This window comes from Euprymna scolopes, chromosome 16 (assembly GCF_053919585.1).
Source record: "Euprymna scolopes isolate OS-2025 chromosome 16, ASM5391958v1, whole genome shotgun sequence".
Classification (NCBI taxonomy): domain Eukaryota; kingdom Metazoa; phylum Mollusca; class Cephalopoda; order Sepiida; family Sepiolidae; genus Euprymna; species Euprymna scolopes.
The window spans coordinates 14,950,575-14,974,654 of record NC_136497.1 but is presented as its reverse complement, the minus strand read 5'-3'; the positions used below and the strand labels follow the sequence as shown (position 1 = coordinate 14,974,654).

The 24,080-nt window shown below is 34.1% G+C and overlaps 1 protein-coding gene across 4 annotated transcripts in view; it reads right to left on the bottom strand.

The window, feature by feature from the left end:
- The window catches only part of LOC145295848 (ATP-dependent RNA helicase DDX4-like), an 80,579-nt gene that overhangs the window by 40,541 nt on the left and 15,958 nt on the right, over positions 1–24,080 (bottom strand). For all 4 annotated transcript variants that reach the window (XM_080141565.1, XM_080141567.1, XM_080141564.1 and 1 more), the window contains exons 2-7: positions 15,565–15,845; positions 15,048–15,125; positions 7,495–7,581; positions 5,731–5,761; positions 3,470–3,522; positions 2,884–2,961 (exon numbers count right to left, since the gene is read on the bottom strand). In XM_080141565.1, coding sequence (XP_079997691.1) covers positions 2,884–2,961; positions 3,470–3,522; positions 5,731–5,761; positions 7,495–7,581; positions 15,048–15,125; positions 15,565–15,845 — 608 coding nt within the window. The remainder of the gene's footprint in view (positions 1–2,883; positions 2,962–3,469; positions 3,523–5,730; positions 5,762–7,494; positions 7,582–15,047; positions 15,126–15,564; positions 15,846–24,080) is intronic.

Below are 24,080 nucleotides of genomic sequence, written 5' to 3'. Positions count from 1 at the left end.
TCAGCCTAATGTTCACAGGAAACACGAGTTGGAACAATTACATTAAAAACATTGCCAGGACCGCTGCGAAGAAGGTTGGTTCTCTCTACCGTGCTAGAAAGCTATTAACGCCCGAAAGTATCCTATACCTCTATAAAGGTCACCATTCACCCATGCATGGAGTACTGTTGTCATATTTGGGCTGGTGCATCTGTCACTAGCTTCTAGACAAGGTTCAAAACAGAGTTGCTAATCTGATAGGCCTGAACCACCATCAGCCTCTGTCCCATCGACAAAATGTTGCATCCCTCTGCCCGTTTTACAAGTACTTTAATGGTGAATGCTCTTACAAGCACTTGTGCTCCCCCCCCCCGACATAAATACCCCTGACAAACCCAACAAGCAGCAAAATCCCACCCCTTCACAGTAAATATCCCAAGATGTAAGAGAGCCTTTTACTCCAGTAGCTTCTTCCCCAGAAACTTTAGACTTTGGAATTCCCTTCCGGGTCCCTGCTTCCCCAACTGTACTGACATGCAGAAGTTCAAGTGTAATGTGAACCGACATCTTGCTGCCGAACTCCCTACACAGTACCCCTGATGCTTATGTACCTGATAGTAGCCCCCTACAACAAAGTTGCAATATGCCTTGTTTGGGGTGAAAATGCAATAAAATTTTTTTTTTAATTTAAAAAAAAAATGCAGACGCCATTTTTTTTTTCCGCGCACCTGTCATTAAAACGCGAGGGAGAAACTAGTATTTTTAACTATGACCAAAGCATAACAAAAAATTAAAGATGATTTTTCGGTTTCATTTAAATTAATTTTTTGTTGACCTTTTAAAGTTGCTTTAATTCAAAAATTGTATTGTATCATTAAAATTATTTGTTTGGAAAAAAAAAAAAAAAAATTTACAGTGAAATTAAGTTTTTCATTTACATGCCACAGGCACATAACTTAATATTTTCCGTTATTTGTAACTTTTTTTTTAAAGTAATGTAAATGTACAGTCTAATAAAGAAAAAAAAAAAAAAAAAATTTAACAAAATGTTAGATATATCAAAAACGCCCGACAGAACATAAGTGAATTAAATAAGTAAGCAAAAAATAAGGCACATTTAAAAAAAAAAAAAAAAAAAAAAATTCCCGTCGCAGTCACTAAAAATGGTTTTTGGTTTAAAATGTACCCAGTTTAATCTTTAAGAGATAATTTAACAATACTGAAGTTTATCCAACTGAAAGAAGAAAGCAAAGAACATGAAAGTTTGAAAGATATAGAAAATAAACTGACATTTTTTAAATTGTCAATTTTCATTTCTTTTATTAACGCACTAAAAATATTTTAAACTTTCTACAACTTTTAATTAAACAAACTCATCTACATTAGTTTACATTTTCGCTCGATTGCGTGGTTTCTTGCTGACAGTTGATTTTCATGATGATACTTCTTTGGTCACTCGAGATTAAGTTGTAAATCTCGATGTGTAGGTACACTCATTTTTATTAGTGGTGCTCCTTGATTTATGAGTGTAGTAATAGGACACCAACAGATTATTAAAGAGAAATTTTTCTACAAAACGGTGCAATTTTCAGAATATTTTCAACTGAATTTCAGTGATATTTCTTTCACGGAAGTTTTCAAGTTGGATTTCTTTTTTTTGTGAAAAAAAAAAAAAAAAAAAAATCAAGTTGGATTTCTTTTTTTTTGTGAAAAATTAAACCCCTTTTTTAAGCTCACCATATTGATAAGTGACCCTTTTTCTTTAAAATGGTACTATTTTTTTTTTTTATACCTAGAGACTCACAGTATCACGCCCACTAAATTTGAAAAGAAAAAAAACCTATTAAAAACCCAAGAAAAAGAATTCTATCTATAAAGCAAAAAGATTAAATTTTATTTAAATCAAAACTTTATGAAAATAACCCAAAAATAAATGAGATATCGCAAGTTGAAGTTAAGAGAAATTTAACTTTATTTTTACCAGTTTTCGCATCCTAAACTAGGCTAGTTTGGGATACCTAATATCAAAGGTCTAGCATTTTCAAATTCCTTGTTCTCATTAATACAGACAAGGTTTTCAAGAAATCACCTGCATCCATGATAATTACAAGTTCTAAACATTTAATTAATGATGACATATACACATTCAAAAGAGTACAGGATCTAAACCCATTGAAATCCTTATTTTTTTTATTTTATTTCCTATTTGAAAATCAGTTTTTAATAAGATGACTTATAACTAGTTTTGGAAACGCTAATCTTACCATTCTTTGTTTCACACCAGATTTTGAAAATGTCTACATATTTACCTGCCAACCCAAGAAAAAAGAAAAAAAAAAAAATCGATAGTATTATTAATTTTTTTGAGGAGTTCCTTATGTAGTATTTTTGTATATAAATTAATAAAATAATGTTACAATTGATTTAGCCTTTTTATGAGCATTTATACAATTCTTTTACTGGATTAGAATTATCATCCAAAATAGGCCTATATTACTATAGCATTTCTTTAATGGAAATTAATTGAAAAGCTTTAGATATATTTTACTTAAAGGTTTTGTGAGGCATATTTTGGAGGAAACAAAACCAGCACCATCTGGTTTTTGTGCATTTTAACTAATACATATAAAGAAGGGTTTTGTTTTTAGTACCTTTTTTTTTCCAGACAAGATACAAGTATTGAAGTTTATATTTATACCATCAAAAAAATGGCTGCTATAATTCAGTATCAATCATATGCATTTTATATCTGTACCATGGAGTGAATTCATCTTTCCAAGAGATCACACCTGGTTCTAAATAATATGTTGGATACTGTGTCCCTTAATATCGATTATATATATACACACACACACACACACATGAGAGAGATTAGCTAATATATCGTTTAAATTTCAATCTTACCTTGTGAACGTCCTGAAGGACACTCTCTAGAGAAGTGTCCAGATTCACCACATTTAAAACAATTTCCATTACCACCACCTAGAAAGTGAAATCAATAATGAAACAAAGTTTAATTTCAAATTTATGGAGAACATTAATCAGTTTGCATATAAACTGAAGCATTTTGGCATCTTACAAAATGAAATAGCTTTTAAGAAATTTTTTATGCACATCTTAAGAAATAATATGAACTAACTTTTTGCAGAGTTAAGGTTTTTTTTTTATTATTAATTAATAATATTGATTAAATTTTAGCTTCTAGTTTTGAAGTATTAAAAAGATGAAAAGCATACTATATTCTTTTAATGTTATTTTATTAACAGCAGAGTTTGCTATTGTGTAAGCAATTGATTTCATCTATAAGTATTTTAAAAATTATAAAAACTTTTCATGTCTGTTTTAATGCTTATAAACTGAAGCATCTTTAGCACATAAAAAAAAAAAAAAAAAAAAAAAAAAAAAAAAAAAAAAAAAAAAAAATCAGTAATGTTGAACTATCAAAGTTCTTATTCAGTAAATGTTTCATTGAATAAAATTCAAGACAAACCTGTTCGATTGGCACCATCATTACCATTCCTATCTTTTCTGTGAAAACCATTACTATATATAAAAAGAAAAAAAAACTAATCAGAAAATCCATTTTAAAACCTGTTATCTTAAAATATAAACTACACTATTTTTTTAATTGGAATAAATACTTATTTTACATATTCTTCAAATGTGATTTCTCAGATATAACCTACAAATTAAAAAAAAAAAAAAAAGTTTTCATACATTCAGAGGCAACCATCAATTGTTAACCAGTTGACTGGATCAAATCTCATAAAATCATTTGTCATTACATTTGTTTCTAGTTTTAGAATTTTTTTTTTTTTTAAATCTTTTATTCAAAGTGAAAAATCTGAGAATCAGGCAACTTCATATTGTCCTAATGATGGGCATTACATAATCATCTATAAGTATAAGAAATGCTAAGAAATATTGAATCATTTGTAGGAAACTTTTCTAACTCAATTAAAAAAATACTATGGTTGAAATTAAACTCCAAGATTAATTATTGAAAAGGTGATTCCCACAAAGCAGAGGGGAAAAATAAGAGACTTCAGGAATGTAAATGGACAAAAGAAAAATTTTGAAATCAAGATGAATTTTTTTTTTTAACCTGGGGACTCACCACCACAGATGTCCAATGTTTAATTTCTTTACCATACGAACTTATGAGAGACAATTTTAAGGTTATTTTTTGTGGGTCAACTTAAATATAGGTAATGTTTTTGGAAATGTTAAAGAGCAAGTCAGCACTCAATCATAACATAGAAAATGCCATTTTGTTTGTGCACTTGGTGTATACCAGTAATCCTAGTAATTAATCGCACTCCTTCCAAACCCCACTGTAGTGGGTTTGCCAACATGTAAGCACATGCAGTTTTTCAGTGGGAGGCTTAATAATAATTGGAATAGCTCTCGCAATGTGTCTCTAGACGCCCGAGTTCGATATAATATATAATATGGTGATGATATAGGCCTAAGTTCAATATAATGTATACAGTGATATAACGTTTTTTTTAGTAGATTGAGAAATGTAGCGTTTCTCCAAGTTTTAACAATTTAATGACAACTATTTAATGAAGCCATTTAATGGTACTGAATGCATGCATTCAGATTACGGTATATTACGGTTTTTGAAATATATGCATTTACGTTATGTGACAAATTATGTCTAAAAACTAACTGCGCCTGGAATCTACAGCATTTCATTGATCAGAATGTCTGATTAGCAACATTTGCATTCATTTTATATATATGAAAACGGTACTTGTACAGTTTAGTCAAGACATTAAAAAAATAAAAATATCGACAAAAAGATTATATTGTACGTATCTGTTTTGGACTGAAGATCACCGAGAAAAAAAAAAAATTCCATTTCATGGAGTAGTTTTTTTTTTTTTTTAGAGTGGAAAAACACGTTCTTATGAGAGCGCGTTGAAGGGAGCCATTGACAAATTTGTTGAACATGCCACGGGGAGATAACTCCATGTAAAGCGCCAATACTCCCGCCCCATCTTTATTCTAGCTTTTCTTCCTATATATAAAAAAAAAAAAAAAAAAAAAAAAAAAGGGGGGGGGGGCGAACCTGTTGCTCAGTCTCATGAATTGTTTTTTCGTTGTAGAAAAAAAAAAAAAAAAAAAAATAAAACTCGAAATTAAGTGAAATTTTTTTTTTTTTTGAGAACTTTGTTCCATAACGAATACGTACAAACTTTTTTTTTTTTTTTTTTTTTAATGTCTTGACTAAACTGTACAAGTACCATGAAAACTAAAGAGACCACACTTGTGTAAATACACATTATCTCTCGCGGATGCCAAGAAACAATCTACGTTTAAAAAAAAAAAAAAAAAAAAAAAAAAAAAAAAAAAATGATCTGTGCAAGGAAGAGCCACGAGACAGACCATTTAACTTGTCTAGAATCTAGTCTACTTATATGCAGGTAATACCTAAAATAACGATTTTTGGTCTTAAAATTCACATCGACTTATATACAACATCAACTTATACACAAGTATATACTTATATATGTATAGTTTCTAATTCTTTCTCCAACCAGATTTTTTTCATTCTGTTACCTTGTTTTCTAACCTAACCTTTTAACCTTGCCAGACAGCTCATCTGCAAACAATTATAAGTAGAACCACATAGAACACAACATTCGAAAGCTAATTGACATATCCATGTCCACAGATTATCTACTTATAAATTAGTATAGGTTAAAGTTTTAATATATGTAGTTAAAGAAAAAAAAAGTTTACCTTGTTCTTGAATCAGGTCTCCCGGTATATCCTGGGAGAAAAATAAAATCATTTATAACTTCAAACTATTAAAATAGAATTTAATACAAACAATCTCTAAGTTCATATTACTCTAGTGTTAATAGGAAATAAAATATTAACAAAATTTACCAAAAAGATATAACCAGTTATAACCAAAAAGATCACATTTGATTTATAGTTGGAAAGAAAAAACTAAATTTAGAGTTTTGTTTTTATTATAAATTAACTGGTTTTGCAAACTTCCCTCCAGTCAAACAATTTAATCTAATCTTAAAAGGTTATAAAGATTTTGCAAACATGTTCAAATTCTATAATTTGAATGCTTAAGTGTAAAAATTCTTGAATTTTGATGAAATTAAATTCAAAATTGATAATTTTTAATAGTAGGTCAGACTTCATTGATTGAGATTGTCGGACCGACTTCCTCATCTTGGTTGTTATTGACACAACGTTTCGGCCGTTTTGCCCTCCGGCCTTCGTCAGGTGTTTTGTATCGAACTGGGGAACCGTTTGTTAGGAGTCTCGAACCCAACCCTTTATTATTATTACGGGGGTACCGTGTTCGGACTCCAGCTAGGCTTTGGGACATAGTTGCCGATTCTGTTTTGAATGTTATTTTTTCATTGCCTTCGTTCAGAATTGAACTCCGCACCTTTGGGTAACTAAACTTTGATACGTCTAGGACCACTCGGCCATATGTCACTAGGACATGAATGAAAACACCTCATCTCAAAAATACAGACAATTACAGTAGGTCAGACTTTGAAGAATTTGGCAAAGTATCCTCCATTTTTGGTTTAAACTCTTTTCTCTTAATTTCTTATCAGATATATATATATATATATATATATATATATATATACACACACGTGTTAATTGTGACATCCTGCACTGAAGATTCCAGAGAGGACGAAACACTAGTGTCCGTAGGTATTTAATTATTATAGTAAAAAAAAAAAAAAAAAAAAAAGAAATATATATATTCTTTCATGGGATAAGCATATATTTCATTAAAAAGTTGATAGGATGTCACAAAATAATTTAAATCCTGTACGTTTGCAAAATTTATAAAATTTATAAATCCAGATCCAAGACATTTTTCTTTATATTTAAAAACATTGATTTCCCTTGATTTCTAGCTGACAGAAAATAAATTTTGGCCTTTTTTGGTGGGGGATTATTTAGAATTACACTTAAAAAAAAAAAAAAAAAAGGTTAAAATCTAAATTGGAATTTTTAAAAATTAAACATTTTCATCTTTCAAATGAAATAGAAAAGATGGATTGAGATTCTTAGAAAAATTCTTTAAAATAGCTACAACAAAAAATAGAAAATTGTCATTAAAACTTTACATAAATAGAAAAAAAAGAATTGTATTTAAATTGTTGCTAATAAATAGAACATATATTCACACTGGTTTAACAATTTGGGGTTAAAAAAAAAAAAAAAAAAAAAAAAAAAAACTTTTTTCCGAATTTTTTTTAAATGTGAAATATATTTGCATAAAACTATCAATCACTTATTTCTATTTACTGCCAAAATACACAGGTTTTTCAGCCAATCTTAATCTTCTTGAACTCATAATTAAAAACATGAAAATACAACCAGAAAGTTTTATTTTTCTTCCAACCAGTTAAAGTGGAAACACCATTGTATTGGATAAAATAGTTTGAGAAATGTGATAAAAAATTAATCTGGCAAAAGAATTTAAATATGAAAAATAATTAGAACTTTAAAACTTACCTTGTGAACCATTTTCTGAAGGACATTCTCTTGCAAAATGTCCAGATTCACCACATTTGAAGCAGCTGCCATCACCACCACCACCACCTAAGAGAGAAGATTGGATTGAGACCGTTTTGTTCTACCACATTAATCCTATTGGCGCTGGAAGAGATTTTTTTTTTCAGGTTTATTATTTGAAAGGTTGGCTGTTTTATGTCATATCAACCCTTTTCAGGTCATTTAATGCTGAAACTGGCGTGTATGGGGTGTTCAGGGAGTGGTTAGTACCTTTGGTAGGGGGCTCGCCATGTTCTCTTCGTAGGACAGCCCATCTGCCACTGGACCTCACCTGGCACTCAGCACTCACCTGTGGCTCCCCATAACTGATGCATGCAACAGCAGCCACACCCTGGATACTGGCTTTGGCAAGCTTGCTAAACCAGGTGAGAGTAGCCGACGCGTCACAAATCCTCGGTGAACTAGGATCGGGCTGTGTCAGCCCTACTGCATGCAAAGCCTGACTCCAGTGGAACAAGCAGAAGAGTTTATATGAAGAACCAACGGTGGTGAAGGCGGTGGCAGCAAGTGTCGCTGCAGCACCTAGAGCAGGATGTGACACCTAAAGTCATCCTGGTTATCCACTGCAGTCTGGCAGTCTCCCGTCGTAACGGTTCTCCGTGCCACTGGATCAAGACTTCCCAGGCCGACAGTGGGATTGCCCCTGTGCACCAGCCTTCTTACTATAAAACCTTCACGCACAGGTGTGTTTTGCAACTCATCGATTACCGATCGGTCTAAGCTACACTCTTCAAGTCCTGCGGCGATGGGCACGTGGCAAAAGCAACAGGTGTGGGTGAACACTGGCAGCTGTAGTCACAAACCTACATATAGGCGGTCCATGGGCAAGTGGTCGCTCTTTTCCCTGAAAAGCAACAGGAGAGTTTGGCAGCACCTGTGAGCGACTGGGCAGCCTCTTTAGGATAGCACTGCCCACCCTCACATGAGGGAGGAGGTCAGACAAGGTACCCCAAAGAAATGCTTGTCCTTCTAGTGTCTGGTCAGCTTACCGCGGTTGACGGACTCATCCACATAGCAGTCAAACAACAAAAACACAGAAAAAAAAAATCATCATCGGCACATGGAATGTTCAAACTTTGTTGGATAGAGCTACTTCCTCAAGACCTGAAGGAAGAACAGCGCTCATCGCAAGGGAAGTCCAGCGTTGCCATATAGATATAGTCGTACTTAGCGAGACCCGGATTGCTGACAAGGGATCTCCGAGAGAAGAGGGAGGTGGATACATCTTCTAGAAAGAAAAGCCGCAAACAGAAGACCAGATTCATGGTGTCTGGTTTGCCATCAGGACAGCTTTGCTGAAGAGCATGCCTGCGCTACCAGTTGGAATCAACGAGCGCCTCATGAAACTGTGCATCCCTCTCAGCAGGATCAGACATCTCACAATCATCAGCGCTTATGCCTCTACACTCACAAGCCCAGATGATACCAAAGGAGAAGTTTTACGAACAGTTTGACCAAGTCATCAGGTCAACCCCACCAAGTGACAAACTAGTCACCCTTGGAGACTTAAATGCAAGGGTGGAGAGAGACTACAGCAGCTGGGAAGGCATTCTGGGCAGACACAGAGTAGGCAAGATCAATGACAATGGTCGGCTCCTTCTCTACAAGTGTGCAGAGCACAGTCTTTGCATCACCAACACCTTGTTCAGAATTTCAGACAAGTATAAGACCACCGGATGCACCCAAGGTCAAGACACTGGCAAATGATGGACTTCATCGTCTGCCAACAAGACATCAATGGCATCCATGTGACCCATGCCATGAGAGGCGCCGAGTGCTGGACTGACCAGATTGGTCAGAGCTGTACTGACACTACACATTGCGCCACCCCATGGAAACCGACCCAAAACTGTTAGGCCCTCCAACAATGTTGCCAGGCTTAACGACCCATCCTATCAGGCACGATTCCAGCAAGTGCTAGATGAGAAACTTCAAGATCGTGTGACCACTGAAGGCAGCACAGAGAAATGGGCCTCTTTCAAGAAAGCAGTAAATGAGACTGCGAAGGAAGTCCTTGGAGCAAAGACCAGAATCTATGAAGACTGGTTCGATTAGAACGACAAAGTGATCAGAGAAGCCATACGTACCAAGAACAAGGCTCACATAGAATGGCTAAATGACCCGTCATCCATCTCCAAGCATGAAAAGTTCAGACCTATCTCTGAGCAATGCAAGATCAGTGGTGGCAGAACAAAGCAGCTGAAGTCCAGCACTATGCTGATACTAATAACATCAAAATATTTTTCAGCTCATTGAAATCTGTTTTCGGCCCTTCTGCACCAGGTAGTGTTCTACTACTGTCGTCAGACAGGAAGATGCTCATCAAGGACCAGGAGGGTCTTAGACACTGGCAGGAGTATTTCAGCACTTTGCTGAACAGGCCCTCATCAGTTGATTCAGAGGCCCTAAATCAGATCCCCCAACAACCCATACAGGATTCACTCGTAAACCTCCCTACCATAGAGAAAATCAAGAAAGCGATCCACCATACAACCTCTGGTAGAGCATCGGGAAAGGATGGCATCCCTGCCAAGATCTACAAGGCAGTGGGCCCCAATGCTCTTGAGGCCTTCTGTGACGTCCTGTCTGGGAAGAGGAGATAATGCCAGACGATTTTCGCGACGCCCTAATCGTCTCCCTCTATAAGAACAAAGGATGCAAGTCGGACTGTGGAAACTGCAGGGACATCTCCCTCCTCTCAATTGCTGGAAAGATCTTTGCATGGGTCATTCTTAATAGACTCGTTACAGTTTCTGAACAGACACTCCCTGAGGTACAGTGCGGCTTCAGGCCTGGCAGAAGTACTGTGGACATGATCTTTGCTTTAAGACAGCTTCAAGAGAAGTGCATTGAACAGAAAAACCTCTACTTTTGACACCAACAGAGAGGCACTTTAGACGGTCTTTGAGCGCATCGAATGGCCTCCAAAGTTTGTGTCAATGATCAGGTTCTTCTACGATGGCATGACTGGTCAGGTCCTCTCAAATGGTAATATCACAGACAACCATCAGCCACGGTGTGAAGCATGGTTACATATTAGCCCCTATCTTTTTCACCTGTATGCTGTCTAGGATTTGCAGAGGGGCGTCTACATTCGTTATCGCTTGGATGGCTCCCTCTTCAACTTACAGAGACTCACAGCAAAGACAAAAAGCTTGAAAACTCATCCAAGAGGTTCTCTTTGCCGATGACTGTGCACTAGTGGCCCATACAGAACAAGACTTGCAGCAGATGCTGGATCGCTTCTTTGGGGCATCCAAGCTCTTCGGCTTGACAATCAGTCTTGGAAAGATGGAGGTGCTCCACCAACCTGTACTATCCGCCTCCCACCATCACCATTGACGACACACCACTTACGAACGTTAATCACTTCAAATATCTGGGAAGCACCATATCTTGTGATGGATACTTGGACAGAGAGATTGACACCAGAATCAGCAAGGCAAGTCAGGTACTGGGAAGATTATACAATCTAGTGCTCAAAGAACACAACATCCGCCTATCTATGAAGCTGAAGCTCTACAATGCTGTGGTCCTTCCCTCCCTGCTCTATGGTTGTGAGACGTGGACACTGTACCGCAGGCATATAAAGAAACCGGAGCTCTTCCACATGCGAGCTCTTCGCTCCATCCTGGGAATCAAATGGCAGGATTGCATCACCAATCTGAAGGTCCTTGACAAAGCTAAGTCCACCAGTATAGAGGTCACCATCATCAAGACTCAACTTCGTTGGGTTGGACACGTGATTCGAATGGATGCATGTCGGATGCCTAAATGCCTGATGTTGGAGAGCTCCAGGCCGGCAAAAGAAACCAAGGTCGACCAAAACTGCGATATAAAGATATTGTTAAAGCCAATCTGCAATGGTGTCGTATCAAACCGGGAGACCTAGAGGGACATGCTATGGACAGACCAAAATGGCGAGGATAACTCACAAGGCTGTTGCCAACTTTGAAGAGGCTCGTAGCCAGAAACTCACTGCTGCCAGAGAGAGACACCACAGAGCAGCTTCAGCGGTGATCACAACAACCGACTTCCAGTGCCCCCAATGTTCTAGACTATGTGCGTCTAGACTGGGGCTGCAGAGCCACCTCTGTGTGCACAGATGAGATGCAGAACACAAACATCATCTTTGGAGCCGATGGACAACCACCAATGCTGAAACCAGTGATTTTGAAAAACTATTAATAGAACATATTTGTTTTTTCCAAGTTGGTATCTATTTAACCCATAGTTGGAACCCTAACAGGTACTACCACTCCATGTCAGAATGGACCTGGAAGCAATGACAATTGAAAGGTGGCTCCACACTCCCTGCAAGCTGGGGTCTCACCATCGGATATAGTTGAAGGTCATATCCAGGACCTACTTGAAAGGTAGATACACAAAAAAAGCATAGAGGTTTGGTACACTTATTGCAGTTAGTCAAATATTTTTTCAGTCTCCTTGTATGACAAAGTAAATCACAGAAGTGCAACTTTCTTAGAATACTTCTCCATTTAATGTTGAATATGTTCAATTTTGACAGGAAAGAAATATTAAAAATAGAATTTTCTTACTTAAAATTAAGACATGACCATGATAAATATTCTTTTATTAGCAATACACATGAAAAAAATTGAAATGACTTAAAATATTTCAAAATATATATATAGAGAGAGAAAGAGAGAGAGAAAGAGCTTGGTGAGCTAAGAAAATCTTTAAATTTTTTTAAATCCAATTAAAATTAAGGAAGTTATGACTATTTTTGTGCCTCACCACGTTTGGGTATTTTTTCCCTCTTTAAGACCATATGCGTTTTGTCATTTTTTTTTTTTTTACACTACATTTTCAGTAAAAATGTAGTATCTTAGTTAAAACAGGAGATTACGCAATGAAATTTACCATATGAATGTATTTTTGTGCTAGGAATTAGAATATGCTACTGAAAATCTCCAGAAATTAATGGTTTTCAAATATTCTGCAGTAAATGCACATAAATATGCTGCGATTCCTTAAAAATGCCATGTATCCATTAAAAGAAAAGTTAAATAACTCAAAGTTAGAATTGTAATGCATTTTATGTACAAAAAACGGAAATTGAAATCTAGGACTGTTTAAAAATGAATTGCAATATTTGTTTGGCATTATTGCAGATCAATACCTTCAGTTACCCCCTCCCCATCTGACCACCTCTCCAAAACATGTGATTTTACCTTTGTAGGCAATTACGTGTGAACACCTTGAAAAATTTTAAAAGATAAACAAGTATTTTAGAATTTAATGTAAAATGATGCTCCATTTTGAGCCAGTCTAGCATTTTAGAGCAGTTAACCATTTTTTCTTTTCTATAGAAGATAAATCCTGTGTGCCCCCCCTTTTTTTTCCTAAAGACAATTATGTGTGGTTTTAAGAGGGTCTTTGCACAATTATGATAGATTGGAGAGGTTGCCACGGTCTTTGGATTAATGATAGAGCCGAAGGAAATTATATGCGAACATCCTGAAGACTTGATATAAACAATTTTAGAATTTAGAGTGGGGCTTGGTTTCACAAATTTAATGTAAAATAATTCACCATTTCGAGACCATTCTAACATTTTAGGACAGTTAACCAATTTATTTTTATGGGAGGTAAATTGTGCACTTTTAAGGAAGGATCTTTTTGTTGTTTTTTTTAGATACTTATATGTAGCTTACTGAGGAATTTTGTTTGGTGAGGAGCTTGTCACTTGGACTTAACGTTATTGTTAGGGCTAAAGAAGGTTTTAGGAGGAGGAAGAGGAGGCTTGCCATTCGTACCTAAGGTTAGAGGTAGGGTTAGGGAGTTTTTGTTTTTTAAGAAAGCGTTTGACATCCATATTTACAGTTAGTGGGTCATAATTATTGGCTTTTGAAAATGTTATGCCTTAGAATTTGAACATCAAATTTTAAATATGTAAACTTACATAAATGGGGGTGTGAAACTTTACAAGAATTACAACAGACAAAAATTTCATTTTAAACAAGTGACGTCACTAACAGAAAACGTGACGTTTAGAAAACTTTAGTATTTTTTGCCCACCTATTTAAATATCAAAAAATACTTTGCTAAAGCCGACAAATTGTTCACAAATTTTCAATTATGTTTCTTGTCCGAGTGACATTATTTCGTTAAACTTTCTAGTTTAAAACTTTTCTCTACCTGGATCAAGATCGATACATTTTGCTTTTTCTGTCCTCTGTTGGTGAAGGAGAAATCCTTCATGAACGATTGCCCCTTTTTGGGAGCTGGATTTTTTTTTTTTAAAACCGACCTTGTGTCTAACACTGTCCTCGTTGGGAGGCACGTAAATAGGAACTTAACTAAAAACTGAGCATCCCCTAATATTTAAATATTGATTTTGCATTTATTTTTTTTTTTAAATAATTGGATCGATTAGTGTCTATTCGATTATAATCTGCTGAAAAAAAATTGTAAATGAGAACGGAAAAAATATATATTGAGGGTGAGGGTATTGCTCGCACACGCAAAGCAAAAAAAAAAAAAAAAAAAAAAAAAAAAAAAAAAAAAAAAAAATATTCACATTTTCATTTTTTAAAAAGCAAAACAATTCACTGTTAAAAACTAATGCAATGGATAAAAGTGCACGAAAGTTACATATTTACAAAGCTTATTTTCTTGTCTTTTCAACACTATAAATATTTTTAAAATTTGACCATAAATAATGCCGGACTTGTTGGGATTGTTTAATTAAATATTCTGATAACCGAATATCTCCAACTAAATACGTAAGAACATTTTTTTTTATATATTCATTTTTTAAATTCGTTCTGGAAAACAAACAAAAAACGTTTGTCTGATAATAATGCTGCTGCTACTACAGATAGTAGTTAGATACTTCTTTAAAATAGAAAATTTTCCAAGTATCATGATTTTAAATTGCTCAGTACAAGAGAAAGCAGCTTACAATTTTACTTTTAACAAATTAAATTAAGAAAAAGACCGATTTATTTAACAGTGAGTATCTGAAGAAAATTTTCAATACTCGTCATGTTGAAGTCTTTAACATAAACAACAAAAAAATGAGCTGTCAAAAGAATTTTGGACACCCGAATCTATTAAAAGTGACATCTGTAGTTAGTTTCCAAATTTCATAAAAATATTGTTAACACAAACGTGGTACGACCATTTACAAATACGGGTTTTGTTTTTTTTATATACAAAATCTTACCGAAAAGGCTGTTTTATGATGCTAATATTTTTATTTTATTTGTTTAAAACTCTTAATATATAACGTATGCTATTTATTAATTCATTTGAAAGGATGTTCATTTCCAAATAAAATGGTGGTATTTTGAGGACTTAAGGTGCTTTGCTTTTTAAAATATGACGATTTTAGCAGAACCCTCTTGAAATCTGATTATCCAAAGCGTTTTATCATCCATGTATACTGCTACTTTTATGTTGGGCAACACAGACAAACCATGACACACATAACAGTTAATACATTGTCGAAAGAATTTAAATCTTACCTCGTGAACGTCCTGAAGGGCACTCTCTGGAGAAGTGTCCAGATTCACCACATTTGAAGCAATTTCCATTAACACCACCTAAAAAGACAAATTAACATTGAAAATGAAAGTATCATCAAGTTTCAGAACATTAAAGCAAATTTCCCAAGTAAATTGAAGCATTTTGGCATATTACAATAACATTCACTGAATGTTTACAGAAATTCTTTAACTTATGTCAGAAATAAAATTTTAAAAAGCTGAATAGAAATCAAAATTATTTCAATTATATAAACATACACACTATTTTAATGCTTCAATGCTAAAACTTTTCAAACTTTAAATTTTGAAAAAAAAAAAAAAAAAAAAAAAAAAAAACTTGAATTATTTTGTGCAATACAAATGTGTGTGAAGATGCTATAAGAAATTGAACACCCTCCAAATTTAGAAAAAATATATTTTAACATTTCATATTTTCTAAAGAATCTTCAATGCCCAACTTGAAGTAACACTAGTTTTATATGTTGATAAAATTTACCATTTGAATTGTGGAAAGAACTGCTGCTGGCTTGCGAGGAGCTGTAATCATTGAATGGTGAAGAAGAATCTGTTTCTCGAAGACTTTGAGAGAAATGGTCTGGTGTGGCTCTGTCGTTGTCATTTGTTGTCAACTCGGAAGCCGAACAATCATCCCAACAATCTTCAAATTGATTAGATGAAACTGGTGGTGTAAAAGATGGCCGTTGTATTTCATGATCATTATTGCTTTTAGTATTAGGGTTATTAAATTCTAAAAATGCAAGGCCTCGTCCTCGTCCACTGGAAAAAGAAAAATTAAATTCAATATCAACATACTGGGTTACACTCTTCATTTTTTCAATTAAAAACATTTAGCTTTATTCAATCTTATTATAACAATGGGCATTCTAAATTTGTAAATATCAGTATTTCATAAAATAAGAAAAAATTTTTAATGTCAATAAACTAATTGCAGAGCTGGAAATTAGGAAATTAAAAATTTTATCGTTACTCAGGATTTAGTTTGATTTTAAGAAAGACAAAATTTAATGCAACTCTAGATCATGCAAAATTTTTTACTCACTACTTTGCATACTTTCTTATTGTTGTTGTGGATGTAAAATCCTTTTTACCACATAAAATATCACTTGTTGACAACTATTTTTGAGAGATTTCCACAAGTTGTGCAAACAAACCCTACTCCCATGCTCACAAATTTTGCCTTGATTGAAGTCATCAGCATTTCACAAGTGACAAGTCAATCACTACAATTTAAAAAAATAAAATAAAAATTTTTAAGCTTTCCTTTGATATGATTCATAGAAAAAGCACATAAAAATACAAAAGTTACCCCCCCCCAAAGTTTAAAACACTAAGTTAAACTACATAACAAATTGTTAGTTTTTTCTTTAGAAGTCATTTCATTAGTTGAGGTGAGATTTTTATAGGCTGAATGCCATTTCTGATGTCAATCTAGTTAAGTGGATCTGTTTTTATTGAAACACCATCTTAAAAGGATTAAATATCCAAGATAAAGAACTCTTCACCTGACCTTATCAATGGAAATTAAAACAGGATATTTCCATGCAAAGTAAAGAATGTAATTTTCCATTAGAATGGGAACAAATACATGTTCCAGCAATTCTGTCACAGACAGTCACTAGCACAACATTGTAAAAGAATTTTCTTCTTTTCATTGTATCTGCTTAACTCCTTTTCCATGAAGGATGGGTTTGGAGTATCATGTGTGTACATGTATACTATGAAGAAAACATACAATCCCGACTGAAATTGTGCTCTTCCATTAATAAGGTTTATGAAAGCTTAAGACGTTTATAGCGAAAGGAAACAAATTATTGAGCGTTATTTATTGCTTGAACATGGAATCAATTTCATCTTGCAACTGCATTCCTCAACACAAACTAAGCTTGATGACTTCAATTAGACGACTGAATGATCACCAATCACTCACTGTTCTTGTGGTACCTTCATAAGTATAGAGGCCAGGTCAGCTTTAACAGTCATCAGCTAGATTTTTTCTTGTTCATCAAACCTTTTCAATCGTGTACGTCAACTGAAGCAATTGCTTTGCAAAAAATGAACTCTCCTGGTGGACAAACAATGCAGACATTTTTTGATTTGTTAATTTCAAAGCAGAAACTTACAATGTTATTTGAGAAATGCTACCATCAGACACTGGCAGTGGTGATTGAAAGTTTCCAATCGCTTAACCTTTTTCCACTCATCAGGATTCACTAGAGGAGGATTGTTGATTGTTCACATCAACCTTTGGTAGATCGTTAGTACTGTGCCTTAGAATTTGACTAAAGTCGAGAACTGTGCCAGGAGAAGACACGACATGCAAGGTCAATTCACACTTTGATGTCAGCTCCATCTTGACTTGTGGCTGTAATGACGGCATAAAGACATTTGAATATTTCAAGCTTTTCAAGAACATCACGATTTAGGACAATGCCAACAGTTTTTGTCTTGAGGCATTTATTTTTTAAGTCTATGATGCAGCATGCTTATTAATAGTAAACTACACATCAGCAATTGTTTTACCGAGTAGCATAACATCAGTAGTTCAAATCTTTGATAGAAAACTTGTGACACTAGGAAACTTGGAGGGGACTCAGTAATTCAAGTGTTCGAGAAAATATACATCCTTGCTGAACATCAAACCGTACTTAGAGGATGTTCTGAAACTGCATCGTATATGCACATGAGATTCTGTTGAGCAATAGTATACTTTAAAACTAAGACTGCTTGCATAAACTTCCAGAGCACTGCAGTCGACAATCAAATGCAGCAAAATCAATAAAATAGGAGCATTAATGATATCGGGAATTGCCTAAGGATAAAAAATTGATCGATGTTGCCACGGCCTGAATGAAAACTACATTCTTTGGTCTCGTTCTGGAATTGCATTTCGATTGGAATGGTCTCAAAAATCTAAGCAAATATTTTAGCAGATACATCAATCAGGCTGATCCCATGGTAGTTGCTGTAACAGAGCTTATCACCTTCAAGAATGGTATTAATATTTCATTTATGGTGAATTGCAGTTTCTCAAATCCAATTGATTGCATTGCATTTAAGTAACACAGAAAAAAAAAAAAAATTTAATGATGGTTTAAAATAAACTATGGAGGCCTTGATAGGGCTGAAACTATTTAGCCATGTATTTTGAATGTTTGATTTGATGATTAAGTGAAGAGTTTAATTCTATTTTCATAAGCGAGATATATGTTGCCTACATAAACCCTGAAGTTAAGCAACGATGAGGCTAACCAATACCAGATGGGTGACCATTTTTGGAATGCTAGGCATCGTAGGTGTTGAAAATAACTCCAGCATCTAATATCACGTTTGGTCTACATTAGGTGAATTAAGAAATTCACAAAAGAAATTATCGTATTTTTAGCAAAATACGCAGTTATTTATCAATTTTTCTTATTTGGTATCAATTCTTCAAAGCATTTCCTATTTAATGGTATATTAGCTCACTAAAAGGAAATTAATTTATTTTTCAGAAGATTTAAACGTAGTGTTTTTCTAAAAAAAAAAAAAAAAAAAAAAAAAAAAAAAATTTTTTTTTTTTTGCTTATCTGAAAGATAGCTATTAACTAGCGGAGGTGCCCGGCATTGCCTGGGTGTTTGGAGGTGTGTTTGTAGGGGGGGGGGGTTTAAAGTAAAGAATAAACGAAATAAAAACAAGGGAAAGAAATGATAAACGTGTTCAGAAAAACAAAAAAAGCATAGCCAAAAGCGAAGAAAAAAAAAAGCATAAATAACCCTTCGATTCGGTTAAGTCCATGGTGTGTTTCCCCCAGTAGAAAACATAGAACGAAAAGGAACGTTAAAATTCCATTCCAGTTTTTTTTTTTTAAGCAACTACGAAGTAAAGAAAACCCAAACTGGTGTTCCTTCATAACTGTCCCTTGTGAACGATACCGAAAGTATGGTGACGGAGGAAGCAGGAATTAGAAACTATTTTACTACTTCCATTGATTTTAACCGATTGTGGCGGTTAACTCTCAGCAGAAAAAATACAGGAATCTATGATTATCGAGGAAGTGGAGAGGTAATATGCCTATAACGCACCTCAGATATTGTGCTGCAGTTTGTGCATATTGCATTCAAATGAAATGTCTACTTTTAATCCTATTAAGGTCAAAATCATAGGGGAAAAAATGAGTTCATTTTATATATATATATATATATATATATATATATATATATATATATATATAGGGATAACATTAAATAAATTTTGCACTTCAAAACAAACGATGAAAAATTAAACACTCAAAGTTCGGATTTTTAACCCTAAAATCTGATACGTGCGCATTTTTAATTTTTTTTTTATCTACAATCATCACCCTCTCCACAATACAATATATTTTGTTCAGTTTCGGCTGATTATTTTAAGCATATTTGTAACCACAAATAAAGGGGTGGGGTCTGTAGGTGAATATATATATATATATATATATATATATATCGATTATAAAAAAAAATAAAAAAAAAAAAAAATAAAAAGTACATTATAAATTTCATTCTCCACTTCATAATTGTTGAAAATTTTGTCTTAGTTGGATAATTACTTGATTTTTGGTAGATTTTTAAAAATAGACTCCATCAAAAAATACTTACTTCCTCCTTCCGTCTTGGCCGTGCCTACATTTGAGGATTTCAACAGGAAGGTTTTCTCCACCTGCAGCTCTTATGTCTTATACTTGACAACAGCAACAAGGCCATGTGATAATCTGTTGTCTTGCTAATCTGCCGGAATCAATTGCGCATAATGGTGAAAATCAAATTCTCACCTTAATCCATACAACTTGCAATTTATAGCATATTTAAATTCTAATAATATTCACAGTTGGAAAAAAAAAAAAGATCTTTGCAGCTAATTCTACCCTATGCGACGAAGGACACCAACTCCCCATATTTCCTCCTATAACAGACAATCTGCTATACAACATACAAATATCTGTGCGTGAGGTCGCCAAGCTAATCAAAAACCTTGATTCCAGTAAAGCAACTGGCCTTGACGGCATCCCAATTATAGTGTTGAAAAAGCTTCAACCAGAACTTGCTTCCATACTTACAAAACTGTTTAAGCGTTATCTTAAGGAGAAGTACTTTCCAACACCCTGGAAAGCCTCATCAGTATGCCCTGTATTTAAGAATTCAGGTGATAAGTCACCTCCCTCTCAGTACAGACCAATAAGTCTCCTGTGTGTTATGAGTAAGTTGCTGGAATCCATATTAAATAAAGAAGTAGTCAACCACCTCAGCAGAAACAACCTCCTTAGTGATATGCAATATGATTTCCGTTCTGCCAGATATAACCGTTAGCACATCTGCTGTATATCTCATAGGATTAGTGAAAAGGCTTCCTTTCTAGAGGCAATTGTTCTTGACATATCAAAGGCCTTCGATAAGGTATGGCATAAAGGTCTACTTCAAGATTTCCAGCTACGGTATAACTGGAAAGGTTTCCTCAATTATTAAATCATTTCTCTGATAGGCTCATAAGAGTAGTGGTTGATGGGCAGAAATCAGAAGCCCACAGTATTAATGCTGGAGTTCCTCATAGGTCCATCCTGGGCCCAACTCTCTTCCTGATCTACATCAATGATCTCCCAAAACGCATACTTAAATCATTCGTTGACAGCTATGCTGAGGACACGACCATCTATGGCAACACATCAAAGGCCGTAAATGACAAAGTTCTGATTCTCTCTCCTCTGATCTTGAGCGCGTGGTACAGTGGGGGAAGATGTGGATGGTTACTTTTAATGCATCTAAAACCAAGCTCCTATCTTTACATCATCAATGATCTGATCCCCATCTGGCATCAATTGAAATGGATAGCTTAGCTCTCGTGTAGGGGAGGCTCCATGTTTTGATAAGCTTCTGGGATTGACGTTTACTCCTGACCTGAAATAGAACACGTACATCAAGTCTGTTGCCAAGATCGCTGGAAAAATGGTAGGATCCTTCTACCGCTCCAGAAGAGATTTCACTGTTGACGCAATTTTCTATCTATATAAAAGTCAAGTACGTCCAAGGATGAAGTACTGCTGCCACATCTGGGCTGGAGCTGCTAAAAAACAGCCTATCCTGCCTTGACAGAGTACAAAATAGACTGTGGTTTAGTGGGGGATGCCCTTTTCTCTTCCCTGCAACCCCTCTCCCATAGAAGAGACGTTGCAAGCCTGTTGTTTTATCATTATTTCCATGGCAAGTGCTTGTCTGAGGTCCAATCTCTGCCCCCCTCCAATCTTTCACAAAAAAAAAAAAAAAAAAAAAAAAAAAAAAAAAAAAAAAAAAAAAAACACCCTTCTAGCTGAAACAACAGTCAATAATTTTTCCCCAATCTTTTTCTGTGCCTAAATCAAAACAGATTCTATGAACAAAAGCTTTCTTAGAAGTGCACGCCTGTGGAACTCTCTTCCATTTTGCTGTATCCCCCTCCCGACTACAACTTGGATGTCTTGAAATCTAACAAATTCTTGATAAATCGCCCCCTTAAGACACTATCAAATTTCCATTACTAATTATCACGATATTATCCCATTGATTACTGTACATACAATAACCCTTATCAAGGCCCGGAGGCCACTCAGGGATAAGTGGTGACTACCATGTATGAAAAAAAAAAAAAAAAAATAAATAAATAAATAAATTTGTATGTTTTTATCTATTGAATCAATATTTTTATTGAACTTTTGTGGTATACAGAGTCTGGAAAAGTGAAATTGTTACAATAGAATTTTTACAGGTATCTCTTGAACTATTAATACCCAACAGATGTCTGAAGTTCAATTCAACAAAGTGATTGTATATGCAAGGATAACTTTGAATATACAGCAGTTACTATGAAACAATTTTATGTTGTTCCCATGTTGAAGGTTATAACTCCTATTACCATCTTATACCAGTTCCCGCAAACTGATAAATGCAGATTTGGGCTTAATATAAATGAAATTAGATAATTATAAACACTCTGGGGAAAAAATAAATTATAAACTGATATCTCACAACTTGACAGTATCAGCCAGAGATATCCAGAACAATCTATAAGAGGCTCATATCACAAAGGCAACATTTAATCTGGAAAACTATTGTATTTAACTTATTTTGTGTCCAGTCTCCATCCATCAGCTTTATCACCAAGTAAAAACATTTATGGAAAGAAGGAATTGAAATTTTAAATTCCCACTATGGATATAAATTCAAATTGATTGAGGATGAAAAAAAAAATCACTAAATGAATATGCAGTTTCACAAAAAGCACTATTTCAGAGAAAGTATGTGGAAATTGAGCGACGGTGACAAAATGTGAGCTAAAACACTGCTCTAACATTGGTATTCTTATTCAACTTTCACCATCTTGATTGTAAACAAGGGTTCACTGCTCAGAAGCCATAACTCAGCCTTGCTGGGACAGGCTATTATCTGAACATTGAACAGCCTTTTAAGATCAACCATTTTTTTTAGAATATACATTTATAAGTTCTGGTTACATGACTCCTTGGGGATTCACATTGTTTTCTTCTGAATAAAAAAAATTAAATAAGAACTATTTTATTAGATTTTCAAATCTTAGATTTTTTTTTTTTTTTTTTTTTTTTTAAATCACTTTATGCATCAAATATCAAGTGAATATTATAAAAAAAATAAAAAAAATGATGATCAGTTGTATTGTTGTCTTCATATCATTGGAGCACAGGATGGAGAGAAGTGCTAATGATTGCAGTGGATGGAGCAAGTTTAGGAAAGTTCTGCCATTTCTAAACATCAGTTTAGAAATCTTAAGATATTTACTTAGCTAACATGCTGACTCACTTCTGGCATAACACCAAAAGCAGTGACAATGGAAATCGATATCCTCGTTTTTTTGGGGTTTTTTTCTTACACCTATACCCCCCCCCCCCGTGTATGTATTCTTTAATTTTTACTCATTTTTTTTTCCACTTAGTAATCATTAAAGTTTTTTTAGTCTTATTTTAATTAAAAATTACTGAAATTAGTTTTTAAAATCGTTGAAAATACTTTAAAATCTTTTTAAGTAATGAACTATTTAATAAAGACTAATTTGTGTTATTTTTATCTGTATAATTTTGTTAATTTTTAGTGCATATTTTTCAATGTACTTTACTTATATTTCAATAAATCACTTCACCATAGAAATACCAAAAAACAGTGATTTTCCTTGTCACCAGTTTTAGTACAGGGCTCTATAGAGAAATGTATCTTTGTTCACCTTTGACAAATAAATATTTTTGTTTACTAGACAAATAGAAAATTTACTAGCAAAGTTGACATGATTTTTGGAATACGACATCTTTTGTTTCATGATGAGTACATATAAGATTTTTCAGTATTTTTAAATAATTCTAAATATGCACAGAATTTTATGTTGAGACTTGACGGTATAAACATTCAATTTTTTTTTTTTAAAGCTTCGTTAAAAAAAAAAAAAAAAAAAAAAAAAAGTATATTGTTCTATTAAACTTTTCTTGTTTAAATAATTTGACTTTTTTTTTTTTTTTTTTTTAGAAAACTAGCAAAGATTGAAAAAGCATTTTTTATTTATAAATAAGCTTTAGAAGATTGCCAGGAAAAAAAAAGACCGCCAAAAGAGGGGGGGGGGGGGTTATTTCTAGTTGCCACCTGGAAAACTCACAACGTAAAGCTAGTAGCGTTATGTAATAAGTTAGGAAGTACGTTAGCTGACTATAACCTTTGCTTGAAATATATCAAGCGCTAACCAAGTTTCTAACTGGTAAATAAATTTAAGTTAAGTCTACTAAACTTAAATAATGAAAAGCGAGAGAAACAAATAAAAATGGGGGAGGAGCGTGAAAGATTTAGATTTTTTCATCTAGAATTTTACTTTCCAAAGAAAGTTTTGTTTTTTTGTTACGTAATGACTATATTTATAAGATTAGCACTGGAAATGAGCATTGATTATAGATTAACCTATTTATAAGAAACAGCAGTTGAAAAGCACATTGC